This window comes from Tenrec ecaudatus, chromosome 5 (assembly GCF_050624435.1).
Source record: "Tenrec ecaudatus isolate mTenEca1 chromosome 5, mTenEca1.hap1, whole genome shotgun sequence".
In the NCBI taxonomy this organism is placed as follows: Eukaryota; Metazoa; Chordata; class Mammalia; order Afrosoricida; family Tenrecidae; genus Tenrec; species Tenrec ecaudatus.
Window position 1 is genome coordinate 51,377,073 of NC_134534.1, and position 22,765 is coordinate 51,399,837.

General features: G+C 37.9%; 1 protein-coding gene across 1 annotated transcript in view; it reads right to left on the reverse strand.

The window, feature by feature from the left end:
• Positions 1-22,765, reverse strand: part of CNBD1 (cyclic nucleotide binding domain containing 1) — a 308,432-nt gene that overhangs the window by 109,493 nt on the left and 176,174 nt on the right. Inside the window, exon 6 of the mRNA XM_075550829.1 lies at positions 10,951-11,096. Within this exon, the coding sequence (XP_075406944.1) occupies positions 10,951-11,096 (146 nt within the window). The remainder of the gene's footprint in view (positions 1-10,950; positions 11,097-22,765) is intronic.

Sequence of the window (22,765 nt, forward strand, 5' to 3'; positions counted from 1 at the left end):
CAGAATTGTTCTCACACTAGAAAAGATCATAGAAACATAGTGTTGCTTTCTATGGTCCATCATAGGAGAAGAGACATGCAAGCTTATCCATTAAAAGAGTGTGCCAATTGATGTTATGCACTACCTTAGGGGAGGCCCTCTGATGACGGGCATAACAAATCACTACCTCTTGGTGTGGAAAGGTACAAGTTTAATTTACCTGTGCAAAAGTTTGTTTTCTTAAATAAGAAGCAAAGGGGGAAGAGAAAGAAAAAAAAGTTGATTTCTGAACACCCAGGTTTAAAACCCTTGCTGCATCCTTCACTAGTGTTGAACTAGTGAGATGCTGTCACCCTGGGTAAAGCACAGAAAGGAACAGCAAATTCTGCCCTGCCTATCAAAGAATGCTATAGGCCGCCAAAGGATTAAATGTGATACAAATAATTTGCAGTCAATTCCAATGTGCTATTAGAATTGCTATTTGCCATGCTCATATAAGAGCGAAAGGCTGAGGGCAACTCGGTGTCTTTTTCATATGACGGAATTCACAAATTTACGCTGCACCAACTGCTAACAAAAAGGACGGCAAGCTGAATGCTGTCTCAGAAACCCCTTACAGGATCGAGCACTCAGTCCTCTACAAGAAGCACACAGTGCATTTGGGCACATTAAAGTATTTGAAAGTAATGATAAATATTTCTAATTACTTAACTCTGCTTTGGTCATCCTTTCACAGTTTGCTTAATAAGGTTACCAGATTTTAACACTGGTAAAGCGGGACACCAGCAGGACACCATTGATAAAACTCATATCCTGGAGAAATAGCCACGTCGCAGCCGAAAACCGTATACCCTAGCTTGTCATGCATTCTTTCCCAAAATCCAGACTTTTTTAAAAACACCGTGGGATGTGGGGAAAATTGTTAGAAAGCGGGACTGTTCCGCCAAAAGCTCATTTTAATTTTATTATATAATTTTTAGGATAAAACAGATTTCGGAAGAAAAAATTACTTTAATAGCAGGACTCTCCAGGAGATGGCATGCATTAGATCTTTCCAGTGGTTTCTAATTTATTTTTTTAATATTTTAAATGAATGATTTTATGGAGATACAATTCACAAACCATGAAATCCAAAACCATGAAGACCAAAATCCTCACAACTGGACCAAATTGGTAACATTCTGATAAATTGAGAAAAGATTTAAGTTGTTAAGCATTTCGTGTTGCTTGGATCCAACAATCAATGCTTCTGGAAGCAGCAGTCAAGGGATCAAAAGATGTGTTGCATTAGATAAATCACCTGCACAAGTCCTCTGTAAAGCGTTGGAAAGCAAGACTGTACCTTTTGAGGACCAAGGTGCCCTTGAACCAAGTCATGGTGTTTTCTAATGCCTCATATGCATATGAAAGTTGACCACTATTATCAGGATGGTGGAAGAATCAATGCATTTGAATTATGGTGCTGGTAAAGAATATTGAAAGTACCATATACTGGCAAAAGAACAAGCAAACCTATCCCACAAAAAAGCACAGTCCAAATGTTTATGGATAAAATAGTGAAACTTCACCTCACGTACTTTGGACACTTTTCAGGAGAAATCAATCCTGCTAGGTAGAGCAGAGAGCCAGCGACAGAGAGAGAGACTTTCAGCGAGATGTGTTAATACAGTGGCTGCAAGAGTGGGCTGCAGTCGAGTAATTGCGAGGATGGCGTCGGAACAAACAGTATTTTGTTCTGTTGTACATAGAGCTGCCACCAGTTGGAATTGACTCAATGGCATCTAAGAACAAAATAGCTCTGGGATTTACATTTAGGATGGTAATCTGTCTTGAGTCCTGTTTTTGTGCATGGGAAAGAGGAGACGGTCTCCTTCCCATTTAATAGTTTTGGTCCTTGATGATGATCAGCTGCCTGCTGGTGGGTGCATTCATTTTGGGGATTTCTCCACTGTTCCACTAGGGTCTGTATCTATCACTGTACCCGTCCCGGGGTGTTTTTCTCCTGTCACTTTGTAATAGACATTGTGGTCAGAGAATGGGTGGCCCTCTACTTTATTCTTCTTTTTAATGAGTCTTTTCCTATCCTAGGTCTCTCCTCTCATCAGAAATTAGTAATTTCCCAGTTCTTTAGAGAAAAAAGCTTGGTTTTGGACAACAATTGCCTTGCATTTATAGATGGTTTGGGGGGTATTGACATTTTCACAAAATGTAAACCTTCCTGGCCATGCACATGGATGTTTTTCCATGTGTACTGCTCTCTTGGGGTTTATTTAAATTGTATTCAGGTTTTGTTTGTACAAATATTTTGTTTCTCTGGTTAGTTTTATTTGCAAACATTTCATTATTATGTGTATATTGTACAAGGTATTTTCTTAATGTCTTTTTCAGGCCTCCTTCACTGCATATCAGAATCCAATTGATTTAAGCTCATTAATCTTGCATACTACCAGAATGCCAAATTCTCCAATTGTTTCCAAATCTTTTTATTGTTCTTTTAGGTGTTTTAACATATAAAATTCTATATGTACGTATAGTGAGTGCTTCATTTCTTTCTTGCCTATTTGGATTCCATTGTTTTCTTTTTGTTGTCTGAAGACTCTGACTAAGACGTCCAGCGCAATGTTGAATTAGAGTGGCGGTAACCACCTCTGTCTGGTTCCCTTTCACAAGGGAGATGCTTTCCGTTTGATTCTACTGAGTGAGTTGGTGACCATTGGTTATTAATAAATGGCCATTTATGTTGAGAACATCCTTTTTAATCTTTTTGTGTTGAGTGTTTTATCAGGAATGGGTTTTGGATACTGTCATGTGTCTTTTCTGTGTCAAGTGATATGATCATGTGGTTCTTGTTTTGTTTTTTGTTTTGTTTATGTGGTAGATTATATCTGTTGTTTATCTGAATCATACTTACTCATGGTGTGTTTTTTACATAGAAAATGTACACATATGCATGTACATTAAAATATGTGCACATATGCATATACACACCAGAAAACATATAAATATATGTGTACACACATATACACATATATATTTCTTCTGATGTCTTTGATTTCATTGATTCACAGTCAGTGCAGAAGGACATGGCCATCAAGAAGGCAAATGATGTTTTGTATTGGAAAAATCTGCTGCAGTAGACCTCTTCAAAGTGTTACAGAGCAAAGATCTCATCACTTAGAAGGACTAAGGTTCACCTGATGCAGGCCATGGTATTTTGAGTTACCTCATATGCACATACAAGTTGGACCAGGAATATGATGCAATGCTTTCGAATTAATGCATGGGAAAACACTACTGAAAATGTGGTGGACTTCCAGGACAGTAAACAACCTTATTTTGGACTCCTCCAACCCAGAATTTACCTTGTAGTGGAAGCTTGGGAGAGTCCTCTCGGGCACTTTGGGCATGTTGTCAGACAAATCCCTTGAGAATGCCATGCCTCAGATAGTGGAGAGACATACAAAGGATTACTCTCCAGGAGGTGGACTGAAGTAGATTGACACCTGGCTGCAACAACAGGTTCAACACAGGGGCTGTTCTGAGAATGGCACAGGACCAGGCAGTGTAACCATCTTTGGCACCTAGGGTTACTATGTGCCACAACTTCCGCATAAAATGGCAATGATCTTTCTAAGGGGAACCATAGACACACATAAAGCCTAGATGTATGAATGAATTTTTCTCCTGTACTTAATTCTAGCCCCCATCTTAAAGCATTTCCTTCTTATGGCATGGCCCTGCTTGGTGCTCACTCTCCTGAAGAGATCATTGAAAATATGGGTGCAATAGGAAACTGTCGTGAAGTAATCAGATGGTGCCCCATTATCATAATGAATAGTGTCTGGGTTTTTAGAGGCTTGCCTTCCAACAAGCAGTCATCTGAATGAAGTGTCAACTAGGTTGACATAGAAGAAGCACACAAACTTTGTAATGCAAGGGTTATAAATAATGAAATCAAAATCTAAGGAAGGAATGGTATCAGCCTTTACATTGTCAACACCTGGATTGCAGAAGAATATGGGTGACAGTAGAAGCCCCAAATCCATGTCTTCAGTCCAGACATGGATCTGACCTCCATTGAATCCTCTCTGGCCATAGTCCAGGGATTTGAAGAGCCTTGTTATCAGGCAGAGAGACTGGTCACGCTGATTACGGCAGATGTAGTTAGGTTAAAATGTTCTGTTTTATCATTTTATTTCCCTTTAATCTATTTTAAAAGTGTTCCAGTTTTAAAGGGGGGAAGGGATACATTTTGGGGGATTTAAAAATTGTTTTATTTTGTGTATTAAGCCTCTTGTGCATCCCCTCTGAGCATGGACCCGGGGTGTAAGTAGCCATGCATTCATGAAGAATGCACTGGAAAGTGGATTGTTGCAGATGCAGGTGTTGACAGTGAACACCTTATCATTGATTTTCTTTAGATCCATTTTCAATTTGGTCTAATTTTTACATTTTCTGCTCCTTTTCACTGAGGGTTTTCTGCTTCATTTTCTTAGTTTTATTAAGATTTTTTTAAAGTAATTTTTCTGTATATGAAATCAAGGCTATGTAACTCTATAGACAGTAACTGGCTTAATAGTGTCTTTGGTGTATGACAAGAGGAGGTTGAGGGAAAATGGGGACTAATAGCAATGAGTATAAGAAACAAGAGAATATTCTAAAATTGATTGTGGGGAAGATTGTACCACTCCACAATGTGACGGAACTATTGAATTGTATTTAATATGTAGATTATATGCCAATGAAACTGTGAAAAAAAACTTTATTTAAATTAAAAAACAAAGAACTCTGAGAACCTAGTGGGTTGTGCTTTGGGCAGCTAAACGCTAAAGGCAATGTCAGTTACTGGGAACCACCGATTGCTCCGCCAGAGAAAGATCAGCTTCGCACTCGCATGAAGATTTACAGCCTCAAAACAGCACACGGAAATTCGACTGCATCCCAGGGGGTGGCTGTGAGCAGAATTAACTTGATGACAAGTGAGATTTTTGTGATTGTTACAATAAAAAGTAGTTATATAAGTTAATATACATGAAATGATATATAACTCAGGAATTTGAATATATAAAAGAGATCTGCTACATGTTTTATCAGGTCGAGTACCTGTGTTTTTGTGATATGTAAAGGTTAAAGTTTGGTAAAATTTAGTGTCTGTTTCAGTATTCAAAGGTAATAATGGGAGAAACATTTTTTGAGACATAACCTCAATAATGGTGGGGAGAGAATGAAATCAAATGAAAGATGCAAACAAAAAATAACACTGTAAACGTAACAGAGTTAATCAAAGAGAAAATCTTGGAATAAATGCTCTATATAAAATAATTCATTGATATATGATTCAATACTAAAATAAAGGTATGGTCAATAGCAATAATATTTTGAACTGAAGTCTACTTTCTATAATTTTTGGCCAATTTTTATTTTAGCTTTCATGAGCTTTAGGTTATTAACCTTAAAAATTCTTCTACCAGAGCAAAATTATACCAAAGAAAATTGGGGGGTTGGAGGGGTTAGGGAGTGGAGAACTAAAGCTTATCTGTAGTCAATTGGACATCCCCTTACAGAAGGGTCACAAGGAAGAGAGGAGCTAGACAGGGTGCAGTATAGCACTGATGAAACACACAACTTTTCTCTAGTTCTTTAATGCTTCCTTGCCCCCACTATCATGACCTCAGTTCTACCTTAAAAATCTGACTAGACCAGGACATGTACACTGCTGCAGATAAGAGCCTGCAACACAGGAAATCCAGGACAGATAAACCCTTGAAGATCAAAATGAAAATAGACATACCAGGAGGATCAGAGGAAGGTGGGAGGAGAAAGGGGAATTTGATAACAAGGATCAATGTATAACCCCCTCCCAGGGGGACAAACAATGGGCAAGTGGGTGAAAGGGGACAGAGGATGATGTAATATGTGAAAATAATCATCTATAATTTATCAAGGGTTCATGAGAAAGGAAGAGTGGGGGAGCTGATATCAAGGGATCAAGTAGAAAGAAAATGCTTTGAAATGATGGCAACAAATGTACAAATGTGCTTAACCTGATGGATGAATGTATGGATTGTGATAAGAGCTATAAGAGTCCCCAATAAAAGTATTTAATTAAAAAAAATTCTTCTACTCGTGTTGGTGAATGGCTGAGAAGTCAGGTATGACTCAGTGACCCTGTACACAATGAAACAAACCCTTGCCGCACCCCACAATCATCATATCTATATTGTCACCCACTTCCACGGCCACTGTGTCTGTCGAGTTCCTTAAGGAACTCCCTCTTTTATCTTGACGCTTTAATTTACCATGCATTCTGCCCTCTCCAGGGACCAGTCCTCCTGGTAAGACACCTAAAGTACAGAAAGTTGGGGCAATTTTGCTTCTAAGAAGCGTCCAGCTGCACGTCTACCAAATCCAACGCACAGTCAGCATTCTTTGCCAACATCACAATTCAAACGCATCAATTCCTTATTCTTTCTTATCCGTTGTTCATATTTTGCATGCACACAAAGAGAATGAAAGTTTCATGGCTTGGGTCAGGTGCACATTAGGGCTCAAACCATCTCAGGAAATGCCAGCGTGTGACCCCTGGCGTGGTGTGGTCCACATGCACCCCTCGAGTTAGAGTCATAAATAGAACATTTCCTTGACGGTGTTCACAGGAAGGAGAGGGACAGTCAACCAGGCTCTCTTTGCAGTCATATGGTTGACACTAGAATACGTGTAGAATGCATACCTTCTACTTTGGAAGTTACACTTTAAGGGTCATGTATAGAAATGTTCAATAAGTCCAGCTTCAGAGTAACCACAGGAAATAACTGTTGACTCTCAGTAAGCAAACAGAACAACAAGGTTATTTTTGGGCCAGTCTCAGGCTATCCTTTTTGACTAATTAGATTCCAGGATCCAGCTTTTAATCACTAAGAGGTAAATAAGAGAAGACGCTCAGGGTAACCTGGCCCCTCGACATGTCATTCACAACCAACCTGTTTGTCTTTGAACAGTTTATAAAAATTCCTCCCCAGATTCCAGTAAGTAAAGTATCCAAAATTACCTGAATAAAGGGGATATTTCTAACTACACTAAGTAAATAGCTTAGGTTACCAAAGTGATACTTTTCTCCTCAGCACTTTAAAGAGAACTTTGGCACCAAACCTGTAACATGTTATTTGAATTCCTGACCAGTCCTTTATTTGGTGCGCTGTTTGGATCCTAGTAAAATAAAATCATGGACAACTTCAATCTTTCTCTGCTCTTATGAAGTTACTTATTGGTACAGTTGTGAGTGCTTTTCTTGTTGACTTGCAATCCAAAGGGAAGGCGGAAGTCTTTGATCTTCGTCATTATGGACTTTGAAGTCATCCATGATTTCCAAGATCAAGGTTGTGCCCTCTTGTATGTCATCGGTTGCTACTGAGCCTTTCCCCAAACCTGATGCCACATTCTTCTTCATATAGCCCAGATGTGGGGAACATTTGCTCATCATGCAGGTTGAAAAGTATGGTGGAACGACACAACCCTTATGCACACATTTCCTCATGTTCAATCAGGCAATCTCCTATTATTTTGTTTAAACGATTCCCCACGGTGCATATAATCAAAATGAAGTGTTCTTCGCCACACTATCCATAATAGATAGTCATGATCCACATAGTCAAAAGCCTTTCTCTATTCAATAAAACACATGTCACATATATTTAGTAATTTGAGTTTTCCATTAAGATCCAACTGAGGTCCATATTAGGATACCTCATAACAATGGTATGGCAAGTAACACATTCAATGGAAAACTCTGATAACATTTGAATTGTGTTATACCTGTAATATAAGAAATCCTTGCAGACATAATAACTCAATAAACATTCCTGGGCCTAGGTTCTTGTCTGACCAAATGGAAGGTTTTATTTTGGAAGACACAGATCATCACAAGGGAATTTTAAGTAGAATCTCTGAGGAAGAAGAAAACATAGAAGCCTGCATGGCTGAACTCAGAACCCTCCCCTATCCCTGACCTGTCCCCATGCATAATAAGCTTATTTTTAAAGGTTCAGGTATACACAAGATTCTCAGGAACTTCCACAGGGGTATGAATGGGTTCTGGGAAATATAGTCCCTAGATTTTATCATGGGTTCAGTGCAAGCTTTGTCGAAATTTCCACCATCACTCCTTGCCTTATGTAAGTACAGTAATATTACAAATCTAGTTATAGAAATAATATTAAGATAGAAATCATATTTAAGTACATATATCACTTAGATTCAAGATATGTATATATTGTTTGTATTTGGGAAATCTGGCATTTCTGTTTCTATTTATATTTTGGATGGCTTAGGGGTTATGGGTTGTACTGCTAACTTCATGGTCAGCAGTTCAAATCCACCAGTCACTCTATGGGTAAAAGACAGGGGCTTTCTACCCCTATACAGAGTAGTTACAGTCTCAGAAGCCCACAGGTGCGGTTTTATCTTATCCTATAAAGTCACTATGAGTAATGAGTTGGAATGTACTCAAAGGCAGTGAGTTTGGGGTTGAGTGAATTGTTAATATTTTATTTTTAAGAAAAATGTATTTATCAGAGGCTAATTATGCCATATAATAAGTTTAGGAAATTCATTAAATAATGATATCCTAAATAACCTGTAGCCAGGAAAAAGACCAGAAAGTGTAAACAGCTGTGTGGAAAGACACCAGAGAAACACAAGTCTCAGCAGCAGATTGAAAGTTAGCATTCTGGTGATATGGGGCTTGGAGGGAATACTTGAAATAACAACATCCTTATCTGAAAGAGGAATAAATGTATACATGAATAAAGAAAAGAGAGAGAGACAGACAGCTAATCGAGCTTGTTTTCAAGCCACACGAACAGAGAAGTTTACAAAGGTCAGCTGTTTAATGAGTTGACTACTTTGAAAGTGAAATGACTGAGCTGTCAGTTCCAGATGTCTTTAATACACAGGAGAACGTTGTTTGACACAGGTAAGTGTGCACAGAGTCTCCTAGATCAAAAATACATCATGGAAAGTATGCCCCCACTTAAATACAAGTGGGAATACCTCATTCAATATAAATTATGAACCATAAGTTGATATTTGCCTAAGAATGAAAGTTCATACTATAATGGTCAATCACCTAAGTTAAAATGACTTTAGAATAAAACATTAGCTTCTAATGGTAATTTAAACGTATTTTTATAATTTTAAGCTTGAACTGAAGAATATGTACTCATTGTAGAAAATCCAACAAGAGCAAAGAAGGCCAAACCAATCGCACTGCCAATAAATTGATTCTGATTCATAGTGACCCTTTAGGACAGAATAGAAATGCCCCTGTGGGTGTAGTTGTCTGAAACTATTTATGGGAGTAGAAAGCCTCATCTTTCTATAAGAGCAAAGATATGTACAGAAAAAATAATTCGTTTTTATCCTTCATCGCCACCTCAAGCACACTCCCTCAATTAACATATTTATATATAAATTCCTCCCAATGAACTCTAGTATTGCTAAGTATACACACACATATAAGAACATATACACACATGCATAATTTCAGACTTTTCCATAAATATTTTCATATGATTCTGAAATGCTTTGTTTTAATTTACAATCCTAGAAATTTACACATCAATACATATGGAAATACCTTATTATTTTTAACCATGATGGCAAGTGAGTTATGCTTTGAGCTGCTAATTGAAAAGTTAGTGATTTTAACAGATATATCACAATGCATGTAGGCAATCTTTCTTTGAATATTATTTAGGTTATTGCTGAATTTCTCACCACTCTAAGCATAATTTAGCAATTCATAATAAGACTATTAATTTTTAAATTACTTTCCGAAGCTAATTGCAAAATAATGTTAAATAAACTTTTCTTGTTCAGAAACATTTAAATTCTACAAAATTCCTATGGTTTAAATTTCTCTGCTTGATTTCTGATTAAATGGAACAAATCATGAGTAGCACATTAAGGTGAAGCTCTCAAAAGATATAAATGTTTAATAAACACAAATTCTCAAAAGTCCAGATAAGTTAAATGTATCAGGATCTTGATGAATTACTTTATATAAGCAAGGGCATTATTGGCAAAGAACAGAGATTGTACTAATGCTTAACTATGTTTGAAGTTTTATCAACAATGATATTTTTAATTCTTGGGAGTCTTCGTTTGTTGAAAATAATAATATCTATCATGATTTATAATTCCAGTGAACAAATAAGAAATATCCCTGAAACAAAGGCTACATTAAACATAGTTCACTTCCTCCTCTTCAATATAGGTGCTTGACAGATGCCAAAAAAGAGAGCGAGAAAGAGAAAACACCACCTTATTGAAATCTACTAGTTTGAGTGTTGATGGGTTGTGTTTGATTGCATGTGAATGAATTTACTAACCCTCACTAAAATATATATACGTATAAAAGACTTTTTTAATTTGCTTATGATAGATGAAATAAGAAATCAGACACTAAAGTTGAACTGGGATTTAAAGAGCAAAACTGAAACAAATTCTGGATCAGTAAAACAGTGACTATGTTTACCTGCTATCAGAACTACGTAAACCCAGTAAACCCATGTTAGATTGCTACACCTGGGGATTAGTGAGTGGCTCTCCAAGTTTAGACACAGACCATACACTGTCATCTAATAGCTCATTGGAAATGCACATTGGATCACATCCCAACCTGCTGAACCAAAAGTTCTGGAGATGATGCCCAGAACTCTGTGTCTGATGAGTACCCTAGGTTCACGGTGTTCCAGATGTAGGCCACGTTAAAGGTGGAACAAAAGTCATCTCTAAAAGGTAAATAATAAAAATATATATCATTCAAGTCATTACTTGTAACTTTGGAAGTAATATACTTCCAACGAAACACTTTTAACATGTCAAAGGAAAATTTAAGCATCATCATGATAACTTAAAATAGTGGCATGCATTTTATTTTGTCAAATTTTCCCCGAGATCAGTATATATTACCTGTGCTACCTTTCACCCATGTTTCAGAAATGACACTCTCACTAAGTGCCTTCAGAATATCATCAGTTAACAGGCATGTTAACTTCGGAACCATGTTCAGCATCTTCCACACAGTGTTGTGTTCACGGGGTGTCCTGTGAATGGGCCTTCAAAGAAGAAAAAAAAAAGAAATAAAGGCAAATTCAGAGACCACAGCTTAAGTGCAAAGAAACAAGCAATTCCTAAATCCTTGATTTTGCGCTCCAATATTTATATTTCCTTTTTATGTAAGAATTCTTTAAGGCAAATTTTTACAGTATTCTAATTTTTCTTCCTAACTCTAGAACTTGTTCTGATATTAAAAAGCAACATTAAGATTTTCTAAATTTTAGAAAATTTCAAAATGCCTTCTCTTGCTTTTTATTGAAAACAGTGTTTTAGTGGTAATATACTTTTTAACCATGTTTTAAGAACTATTGTATAATTTCAAGCTTTAATACTAGGAAAATCCAGTATTACTGAGTTGACTACAATTCATAGTGATCCTACATAGGTTTCCCAAGGCTTTTTGGAAGCAAACTACCTCGCCTTTCTCCTGTTGGGTTTGAATGACTGACTGTTTGGTTAACACAATAGAGTGTGCCCATGAAGGAGGGTATGAGAGAAATGAGCCAGGTTTCTTTGGTATCATACTGGACCATCAGGGTTATATGCGATCAGGACATGAGTTTTGAAATGTGTAGTACTGGATAGTGATATAAATTACATTTTTATTTTTGTCTTATTTTTTGTGGGTAATAGCAGAAAAGAGTTGAAAAATATTGACTATTAACTTTCACAAATGGTCTTGAGGAAACTGTTTGCTACTAACAGCATGCATAAAATTGGATTTAGTTGCAATAATAAACTATTAATATCAGTAGTGGCATGGACTCATAATCAGAGTCTGAAATATGTAGCACTGACAGCAGTCAGGTTGGCAGTGGTACGGGATTACATACACAGACTGAAGCATGTTGTGATGCCTTGTTTCCTCAGCGTTATTTATTATAGCGGTGTGTTCATGATTGGTGACAAATAAGTATTTTTCAAATGAAAATCAAACACAATAATTAGAATTGAGAAACAGGCCTGGTAGGGCACGATCAAGGGTAATGTAACCGAGAGGAATTACTGAAACCTAAATAAATGCTGCGCATGATAGTAGGACAAGAGGAAAGTAAAAGGAAATAGAGGAAAGAACTAGGAGGCAAAGGGCATTTATAGAGGTCTAAATAAAGGCATGTACATATTCAAATATATATATGGGGATGGGGAAATAGAGCTACGTGCATATATTTGAAGGTATGGTATTGAGGTAGCAGATGGATACTGGACCTCCACTCAAGTACTCCCTCAATACAAGAACACTTTGTTCTATTAAACTGGCATTCCATGATACCTTCCGGACACAATTGCTGAAGACAAAGTGGGTGCATAAACAAATGTGATGAAGAAAGCTGATGGTGCCCAGCTATCAAAAGATATGGAATAGCATCTAGGGTTTTAAAGACTTGAAGGTAAACAATCGGCCATCTAGCTCAGAAGCAACAAAGCCCACATGGAAGAAGCACACCGGCCTGTGTGATCACGAGGTGTTGAAGGGATCATTTATCAGACATCAAAGAACAAAAAAAAAAAACATATCATTGTGTGTTCACCTTCCCGATGTGATTGCTGAAGACAAATGTATGCATAAGCAAATGTGGTGAAGAAAGCTGATGGTGCCCAGCTATCAAAAGATATAATATCTCGGGTCTTAAAGCTTGAAGGTAAACAAGTGGCCATCTAGCTCAGAAATAACAAAGCCCATATGGAAGAAGCACACTAGCCTTTGTGATCATGAGGTATCAAAGGGATCAGGGATCGGGCATCAAAGAACAAAAAGTCATATCACTGTGAATGAAGGGGAGTGCAGATTGGGGACCCAAGACCCATCTGTAGGCAACTGGACATCCCCTTACAGAAGGGTCACCAGGAGGAGACAAGCCAGTCAAGGTGCAGTGTAACAATGATGGAACACTGTACCTTTCCTCTAGTTCCTAAATGCTTCTTACCTGCCCACCCGCCCTCCACTATCATGATCCCAATTCTACCTTACAAGTCTGGCTAGACCAGAGGATGTACACTGGTACAGATAGGAACTGGAAATACAGGGAATCCAGGACAGATGATCTCTTCAGGACCAGTGCTGAGAGTGGTGATACAGTAAAGGTTGCAGGAGAGTGGGGTGAAAAGGGAGAACCAATTACAGGAATCTACATATAACAACTTCCCTGAGAGATGGACAACAGAAAAGTGGATGAAGGGATACGTTGGACAGTGTAAGATATAACAAAATAATAATAATGTATAAAATATCAAGTGTTCATGAGGGAGGGGGTAGTGGGGAGGGAGGGGAAAAATGAAGAGCTGATACCAAGGGCTCAGCAGAAAGCGAATGTTTTCAGAATGATGATGGCAACAAATGTACAAATGTGCTTGACAGAATGGATGCATGTATAGATTGTGTTAAGAGTTGTATGAGCCCCTAATACAATGATTTTAAAGAGAGAGGGAGAAATATGTAACATGGTTGTAAAAGCCAATTGTTTCATAATCCCATGCAACAGGAAACAATTTTGAAAGTCTTACTGTAAAACACCTATGCTCTTGGAAGACCTGCCCATATGTGATCAGATTAACTACAGTGCCTTGAAATATTAGCTGGAACGCTTAGGAGACACCGAGTGTCTACTCAGGCCCTCAATGCAAGAACACTGTGTTCTATCAACCTGACACTCTGTGATGTTCACCCTCCTGACAGGATCGCTAAAGACAAAATGGGTGAATAAGCAAATGTGTTTAAGAAAGCTGATGGTGCCCGGCTGTCAAAATATACTGCATCTGGGGTCTTAAAGGCGTGAAGTTCAACAAGAAACCACCTGGCAGAGAAACAACAATCCCACATGGAAGAAACACTCAGCATGTGTGATCATAAGGTGTCGACAGGATCAGATAACAGGCACCATAAAACCCAAAACAAACAAACATACTCTTGAGAATGAAAGACGCTAGGGTCCCAAATTCAAAACCCATGTGTAGACCACTGGACATCTAACAGAAGGATCCCAAGGAGGGGGCGTGTCAGCCAGGGTGCAAGACAGCACTTCAAAAACACACAATATTCCTCTGGTTCCTTGATGCTTCCTCACCCCCAATATCATGACCCCGTGTTTACCTTAAAAATCCGGATAAACCTGAGCATGTATACTGGTACAGACAAGAAATCTCTACACACGGAATCCAGGACAGATAAACCCCCCAGGAACAGAAAGAGGAGTAAGGATACGGTAGGGAGAAGGCGGGAGAGAAGGGGGAGTAAAGAGGAAACCGATCGCAATGACCGATGCATAACCACACCCACCCCACCCACAAAGGGGAAGAAGAACAAAACCGTGGGTGAAGGGAGACAGCGGTCGGTGTAAGATATGAAAGTATTAATCATTTATCAGGGGTTCACAAGGGTAGGAGGGTGAGGGAAGGGGTGGGGAGAGAGGAGCTAATATCAAGGACTCAACTCAAACAAACAAAATGTTTAGAAAATGATGATGGCAACACATGAGCAAGTATGCTTGATACAATTGACGTATGAATCCTGATAAGAGCTGTAAGAACCCCCCCAAATTTTTTTAATAGAAGAGTTCATTAAAAGTGATTGTTCACAAAATAATAAAAATAAATAACAATGAGTTTATGTTAATGGAGATAAGACAAGATAGAAAACAAGTTGCGCATCTCAAAGAATGCAGTCCATGCCACTTCATGTACATAAACATATATAAACTTCTTAACTGGTGCACATAAAAAATTGTAAAGACAGGAATAAAAAGACAGAAGATATAGACTGAACAGAGAAAAGTAGTAAAATGTTAGGCATGAATTCATGAACGTGAATGAGTCTGATTATAATTTTGCTTTCCCATCCATTTCTGTTTCAAAGGGCCCTAAAGAAGCCTCCTTAAGAAAATCATTGAGAGAACGAGCATAGAAATATGAAAAGGTTTAAAAAGAACGTCTATCTAGTATCTTGGATGTGGTTACTGGTACATGAAAGCCATTGATGACAAATGAATCAGCATCCTAATCGATTTTTGAGGAATTTGACTATGCAAAGGTTTTTCAGAAATACTTCCCTCCACACTGTCTCTCAGATCCTCTCAACAATAACATATCATAATTTTCTCCCACAGGTCAAAGCTAACGCATACTTTAAGTCTCCAGTAAAGGGTTAAGGAGGTGCTGATAACCTTTGGGGATAGAAGAATCTAAATTATCTGGAAAATAGCATTATCGATTAACAGATTTCTATAAAGAAATAATTTGGAGGAGTCTGGCAGTCACACACACAATAAATTATAGGTATTCATCATTTTGATAAATGAATGGATTTATAATTTGCATATTCTTACTCAAACATGCAAGTCATTTCCTGCAACTAACTTAATCTGTCTCTGGAAATCCTGTTCTTGACAAATTCCTAGTTCTCCTCTCTCCTTCGCCCCCCCCCCCTACATATGCATCAAACACTTTCAAATGCTAGAACAAAGGAGAAATGGAAGGGGTGGAACGTAGCCCATCAGTCCTCCTGAGTTGCCATCCTTTCTACCTTGCTGAATGTGCCTAATTTTGCAAGTAATCAGTACAGTCCATAGATTAGAAACCCGCCCTAAAACTTTCAATGAATTATAACACACACTGGTCATTCCTGTGCTTCAGATAGTACATCAAGGCATCCGTGTCTAAAGATTTCCTCTCTGAAAGTGCTGCCTTCACCTCCTCTCCATCCGTTCTCATTGGTCAGGATTACTCACTACCTGCGTCCTAGTACTGCCAAGCCAGTCCTTCCCCCAGTGTCTTGGCCCAGCCTTAGTACAGAATGTCTGCACTGAAAGAAGCTAGAAAAACAAAAGGGGAAATAAAGATATTCGGAGCTGTTTCAAAAGTTCCCAAACTATTAACAGTTGTAGGTTGTTTTGTTTTTGTTTTTTCCTCCAACAGTTTCATTGCACATAATTTACATATCACAAAATTGAGTAGTCCAATAATGCAATCACGTACAGGGGGATTGTTCAATCACCACCACATCTATCTTAGAGCGCACCCCCCCCCATCCTCCATGGTTAAATCACCTTCAATATGAGCTGTGAGGTCATGATCAGATCTAGTGCTCCTCCCTCCCACTTTCATTTTCCCCTTTCCCTCCCTATTGCCCACCCCCGCCCCTCATTCCCTGTGATGCCTGGTATCAGCTATTTTCATTATGCATCCACTCCTCCTGTGCCTTCCCTCTGGTAAACCCAACAGAAACCAACGCAAAACAAATCACACTAAGGCGATAAGGATAAGATCATATTGGTGTAAAGCCCAAAAAAGAAACAATATGTGAGAGGGAGAAGTACCCCATCAACATTCCAAAAGCCAAGGAGGAAATTTCTGACATGGAGCATATAAGAGCTCCTTGCACCCAGAATAATTTCAGATCATGTTTTTAGGGAGCTCAGCTGGCCAAGTCCCGTGTTCGATTCAGCCTAATCACGATGGCAGTGTTGTTCAGGACTCTGGCCCTGGCTCAAGCCTGGCTGCCAGTGGCTGGGTCTGACTAGATACTCTGCAGCTCACTTGGGGGCTTCCCATGTTCCTCCACAGCCTTCCATAAATTGGGTATCCATAATTCTCGCCAATACTTTTCTCTCCACCATATTTGAATTTGGTAATTGTCATCTTTGGATCACACAAGCTTGTGTCCTTCTTTCATGTGGACTTAGTTGACTCCCCGCTTAGATGACTGCTTGTTTGAATTCAAGTCTTTAAGACCCCAGGCACTATTCTGAAGGATAGCCAGGCACCATCTACTTTCTTCAGCACACTGTTTGTAACACCCTTATCTTCAGTGATCATTCCATGAAGGCAAGTATCGAGCAAGGCCATAATGTCAGAATTAATTTTTGTTAAGTTGGAGCTAGGATTTGTTTTAGCTGAAAACTCATTCCTGGATCTACGTTGTGTGTTTGTTTGTTGGTTGGTTTTAATTTGCTGTGATTTGGGAATTAATACACATGTCGTATGTCATTCCATAATTGAATCATTTTAAACATAATTCTACAACTGCTTCCATAATTAGTCCCCAAACATACTTTTCCTTCCGAGGCTTCTTGATGTCATCTCCTTCTTTTTCTGTTCATTTGTTGTAATCTTATTGTTATTACTATCATCACTATGAATTGTTGCACCATGTACCAGAAAATATTACTCTCTTCTATGCATCAGAGTCAATTTGATGGCGGTAAACTCAGACTTCAATTAACTCACGTGTATCTCCATTTCTAGTCCTCATTCACACTGACAGCAGAAAGAAAAAGTATCAGTGAATAACAAGCCATCCAGGCATTCTTACTTGCTTTCTGTTCCTTCCTGTCTGGGTGATGAGCTAAAACTCAAAGGTGTATAAACAGAGTGACACGTGAGCATCAGTAAGCTCCGATGCTGGCATTGGCTGAGCTCCTTCATTTCTCTAGTTGTAAAGGTCCACATCATCTGTCTTATGATATTTTTGCAGATCTATTAGCATTCTCCCTCTCCGTTAACTCTACGTACATTTCACTAATACTAGGAAAGAAGTTTATTGCTCCAGTTAACATCTGTGTGACCAAAGGATATTAAATTATTTGGGGCTCTTGTACACTCTCTGAGGACTCTCTTAGTGAGTAAATTATTATTTACATGCGCAAAATAAATGGAGTTTCTACTCCCCCCCCAACTAATAAAATATAACAAGTTCCCGATCTCTTAGGTTAAAATGTAGGGTAGAAATTTCCGTATAAAAGTAGGGATCCTAACAAGGTCAGGTCTTCTGAAACACGGAAGCAGAAAACCAGCTGATGCCCAGTTTTAAAATGCAGGAGGCACCAAGTGTAGCTTCGCGTGTTCACTCATTTACACGGCCTTTCTCAGAAGGATAAGATACCTTTTGACAAAGTCTCAATCTTCCATGCACAGATCTTGTTACACAAAAGGAAGTTTAAGTGTGTAAATTATTGGACTGTGTCCTTACAGCAATGGGCAGAGGAATACAATCAACTTATATTACAGAAGAAATATACAAAGCCATTAAAATGTAGGACGATGTTTGCCAATAAAACAATAGTAAACAAAAGTAGCCCAGTAAAAATGGGACAAAAGGAGAGGTGGAATACACTTTAAGAATATTTACTGTTCGCTGCTTTGTAACAGGGTGAAAACTGAGCTCTCAACTCCTGGGAAAGAGATACTTTTAATAAGCAGCCCATTATCAAAGCATTTTACTGAAAATAAACCCAGGCTCAAAGAAGTTCATATTCTCAAGAATATATATAGAATAAGAATATATATACAATGATGACAACAAATAAATGTATAATACTAAAATTATTCAAGGGGGAGCAAATCATGTTGCCAATAATACAAATACCTGTCCATACATACACACAAAATAATATAGATACATACACACTAAACAATATAAATTAATAGAATCAGAAAAAAACATAACTTTTTCATTTTAAAATCAAAATGTTACAGATAGAAAGATATGCATATATCATTAGTAAAACATTATTAAAATGAAGATAAGCACTCAATTAAATAAATATTAAATTATAAATAATAAAGCATTCAATTATAAAAGAAATAATTCAAGTGTTTGCCCATATTTTCTCAAGCGGATATTATTTAGCTTATTATGAAATCAGACATACAAAGCAGTATTCTCTGTGGAAACAAATGTATGATACTGGTGACATGTTATCAGTCATAGTTATATAATTACAAACACATCAAAAGTAATTACACCAGAGGAAAAATTATAAGTGATTTTTAATAATATATATTTTACTATTTTAAATGCCATAATTAAAATAGTAATTTCAGGCATTTAGTTTTATGAGCCTTGACTTAATTATACAGAAATCACTGATATTTCAAAAAATTGCTTCTTTTAACTAACTGCTTTTAAACTGACAATATTTCCCACCAGTCATTTCCATTGTCTGATTCCCACATCCTTCAGGAAAAGAAAGCTGTATAATAGGCCACCGATGTAATAATGATAAAATTTGCTTTTATGTTTATAATTGTTCTTGAAAACATATCATATTTTGTGCATAATGCAGCCAAATATATAACATACATACATAAAGGCAACCAATACATAGGGGTTTGCACAATTTCCAAAATCCACAACATATGTTTTATTTGCATAAATGTACAGAACATACAGCAATTCTATAATTTCTATATGCACAATTCAATAAAATTAATTACATTCTTAAAGTGTGTTACCATTCTCACCGTGTATACTGAATTGTTATTCCTCCACTAACACAAACTCACTGAACATGATGTATCCCCTCTCACCTTTTGGGAAGCCATTATTCATTTGATTCATGAAGATAGTTCTTCACAAGCAACTGTCCTCCAACAGGAGGACAGAAAGACGCCAAGGTGCCTGGCTACCACCGTCGCATGTTTGATCACAGACTCTCTATAAGAATCCTGATCAAAATAGGGACTATACAGAAAACCAAGGACTCCGGACTTTCTGGGGCCTTGGAGACTTGAACCCCCAAAACCGTTTCCCTGAAATAATCTTTAAACTTAAGCCTGAAAGTAAAACCATTCCAGCAGCTTCTAAAAATCAAACAATACTTCAGCTTAACTAGTAAAGTCTGCCTTGAACATTTTGTTCTTTCAAGTTTGTGCTATCTCATCCATTAAATGCTCACTCTAAATTGTCGGGTATTATTTGGCATAAGAACTGAGTGTTGTGAATTAATTATTTACTTTAATTAAAGACATCAAAGCTATTGAATCTGAAAAGATAACTCACTACCTTTTAATTTCTGTGTCTTTAAGCTTTTAAATGAATTCGTAGGTTGATTCAGAACAGGTACACACAGTTCTTATTTAGTTTTATTTTATAGCAGGGAAAGCTTCCAAGCCTTTTCATTAAAAGTAAGGATACTGCAATGAAGAAATTTGTTGTGAGTACAAGTAGGCTCTGTCCTTTCAAACTGATAGGAATTTATATGACATTAAAGGGCAAGTAAGAGGTATCCTTAAATTGGATGTTCCTAACCTGGAGACAAGGATCCCTAGTGGCTACATGCTGGCTGCCAACCACAAGGTCAGGAGTTTGAAACCACCAGCTACTGTGCAGAAGAAAATTAGACTTTCTATTCCTGTAAAGAGGAACAGGTTTAGAAATCTAGTGAGAACCTGGAAGCTCCCTGTATTAAATGAAGCAGCTTCCAGTTCTTTTGTAGTCAACAAGAAAAATAATGTGAATCATTCTGCTTGAGACAAATATTTCACTTAGGACAGAAATCATGTGAAACTTGTAAAAAAAAAACATAGTTAATTTCATAGATGCTGAGAAGTTTTTATTATTCAGAGATGCTGACCAGTATTTGTTCTCAATTAATTATAAGCATCAGAGAGAGTAATAAAATAATAAAGTTTGACTATAAGTCAAATTATTTTAGGATAGAGTTGATTCAAACATGATGGGGCTGCCAAAGTCTGGGGGAAATTCCATTGTCCATGGACTTTTTGAAAGACATCTTGTATTTTGAGGGTTGTCAAATTAAAGATGTATTATAATTACTCGATTTGGGTAGGAAGAAATAGAAATATCATGGTATTTTTTCCTGCCAAAATACAATTATAAGAGAAACAGCAGCAACAATTCTTTACCATCAAGACAATTCCAAAGTGCAAGAACCTTATAGGACTGAGTCAAAGTGCCTCCTGTGACTTCAGAGTGTTTTATGGGAACTGACTCTGCATTGCTCTCCTCGGAGCGCCTGACGGTTACAACGCTGAGCATCCAGTTAGTACCCGAGCACTTCAGTACTGCGCCACCAGAGCTCCAAGAGGCACCGTTTAACATACTGGCAACAATAAAATTGAACTTTGGGGAGATATATGTGAAACCCAAGCGCTTTCTCTCTACACAGTCCTCCTCCCTCTGAGGTCAAACTTCTTCTAGTATTTATTCAAAATAGCCAGCCAAATGAAAATCAATGCAGTTAAGTTTTACATGGAATAAAACACTTGACAGACCTCTGATATCCCTGAGAATTTCGGGAAAGCTTAAATGCTCCCCAGTCACTTCTTGATACTTCAATATTTCATAAGTGAATGTTATCACTGATCCAGAAAGTAGAATTTTTTAGTCAATTTTCCTTATTGTTTTATTTTGAATAACAACTTAGACTTCCTACATAAAAGGTCATTATCCAATATAAATGACCACATATCCATTTTTAACACATTGACTAATGTAATCACATATTTTACAAAGATTGGACAGTACAGAGGTGTTCGAACACACACAATCACTGAGTTCTTTTTTCAAGTATACAACAAAATCACTGCCACTGAGTTGACGCTAACACATCGAGACCCTCTAGGACAGGGTGGAACTGCCCGTGTGGGTTTCCAAGACTGTAACTCTGTACAGGAGTAGGAGGCACCATGTCTATCCCTAAAACGTACATGGAGCATGAAATATAATCTCTATGAGGCATGGGAGACCAGGTCTGTTTCCTAATTAGACCCCTCTCCACCATCACATGTACCTAGAGTAGCAGGCAGGGATCCATAATTCTGAAAATGAAGATAAAGGGGAAAAGGGCTTCTTTCAACATGTGTATATTTTATTTAGTTGGCTGCTTTTAAATAACATCCAGAACAAACAAAGTCACTACTATAGAGCAAATGCTGACTCATAGCAACCCCTGGTGGGTTTCTGAGACTGTAATTGTTTACAGGAGTAGAAAGCCCTGTCTTTCTCCTGCAGAGCTGCAGGTGGTTTCGAATTACCAACTATGGGAATCATAGCCCCCTGCAGGTAACCACTACTCCATCACATAAGTCAAACCAACCCAATGCCACTCAGTTAATTCTGACTCGCGGTGCCATTTAGGACAGAGCAGAGTGGCACTTTGGGTGAAGCAGTGAGAAACTAACTACAGGTTGGTGGTTCTAACCCACCAGGCCCTCCTCAGAAGAAATATGAGGCTGTCTGCTGCCATGCAGATATAGTCTCAGAAATACTACACAGGGTTATGACATTTCAGAATCGACTTGATGGCAGTCGGTTTGGGTTTGAGCTTTGAGCTGCTGATCTTATGGGAAGAATCCTTACATTTAACCTGTGTGTCTCCAGAGTCCTCTTTGTACCTCTATGTTTATATCCCCTATGGTTTTGTTTTTTCATACATGTTCACCTCTTTTGTATGACAACTTTCTTATCAGAAGAATATAGCCTGATTTCTTACATGGTTAAAAATAGTTTCATAAATTTATTTTTAACTCAGGAATATTTTTCAGCTCCACATCCAGCTATTATTTAAAATATGTAAATATATAGGTCTCCTTTCAAATTTGGGAAAATCCCCACCCATGCTTCATTTTTATTTGATGTATAAAATTTGGAAAGTTTATATTAGGGTCTGTCTCCATACTTTTCTACGAATTAGCTTCTGTCCCTTTGCAGCACACACTAAGTGAGTACTCAGCTGGTGTTGGATTGCCAAAGTACCGTTTTCTAGGGTGATCCACAAGGGCTTCAAAACATTCATGGCAAAGTTCTACTACCTTTTGTTTCCATTTTCCGGTGGACTTTTACAATGCTCCTTTTTTTATGATCTAGACCTGTTCCTTTATGTCCACAAGCTGTGGGGCCCACCCGGTGTGCAGGAGAGTTATTCCTGGT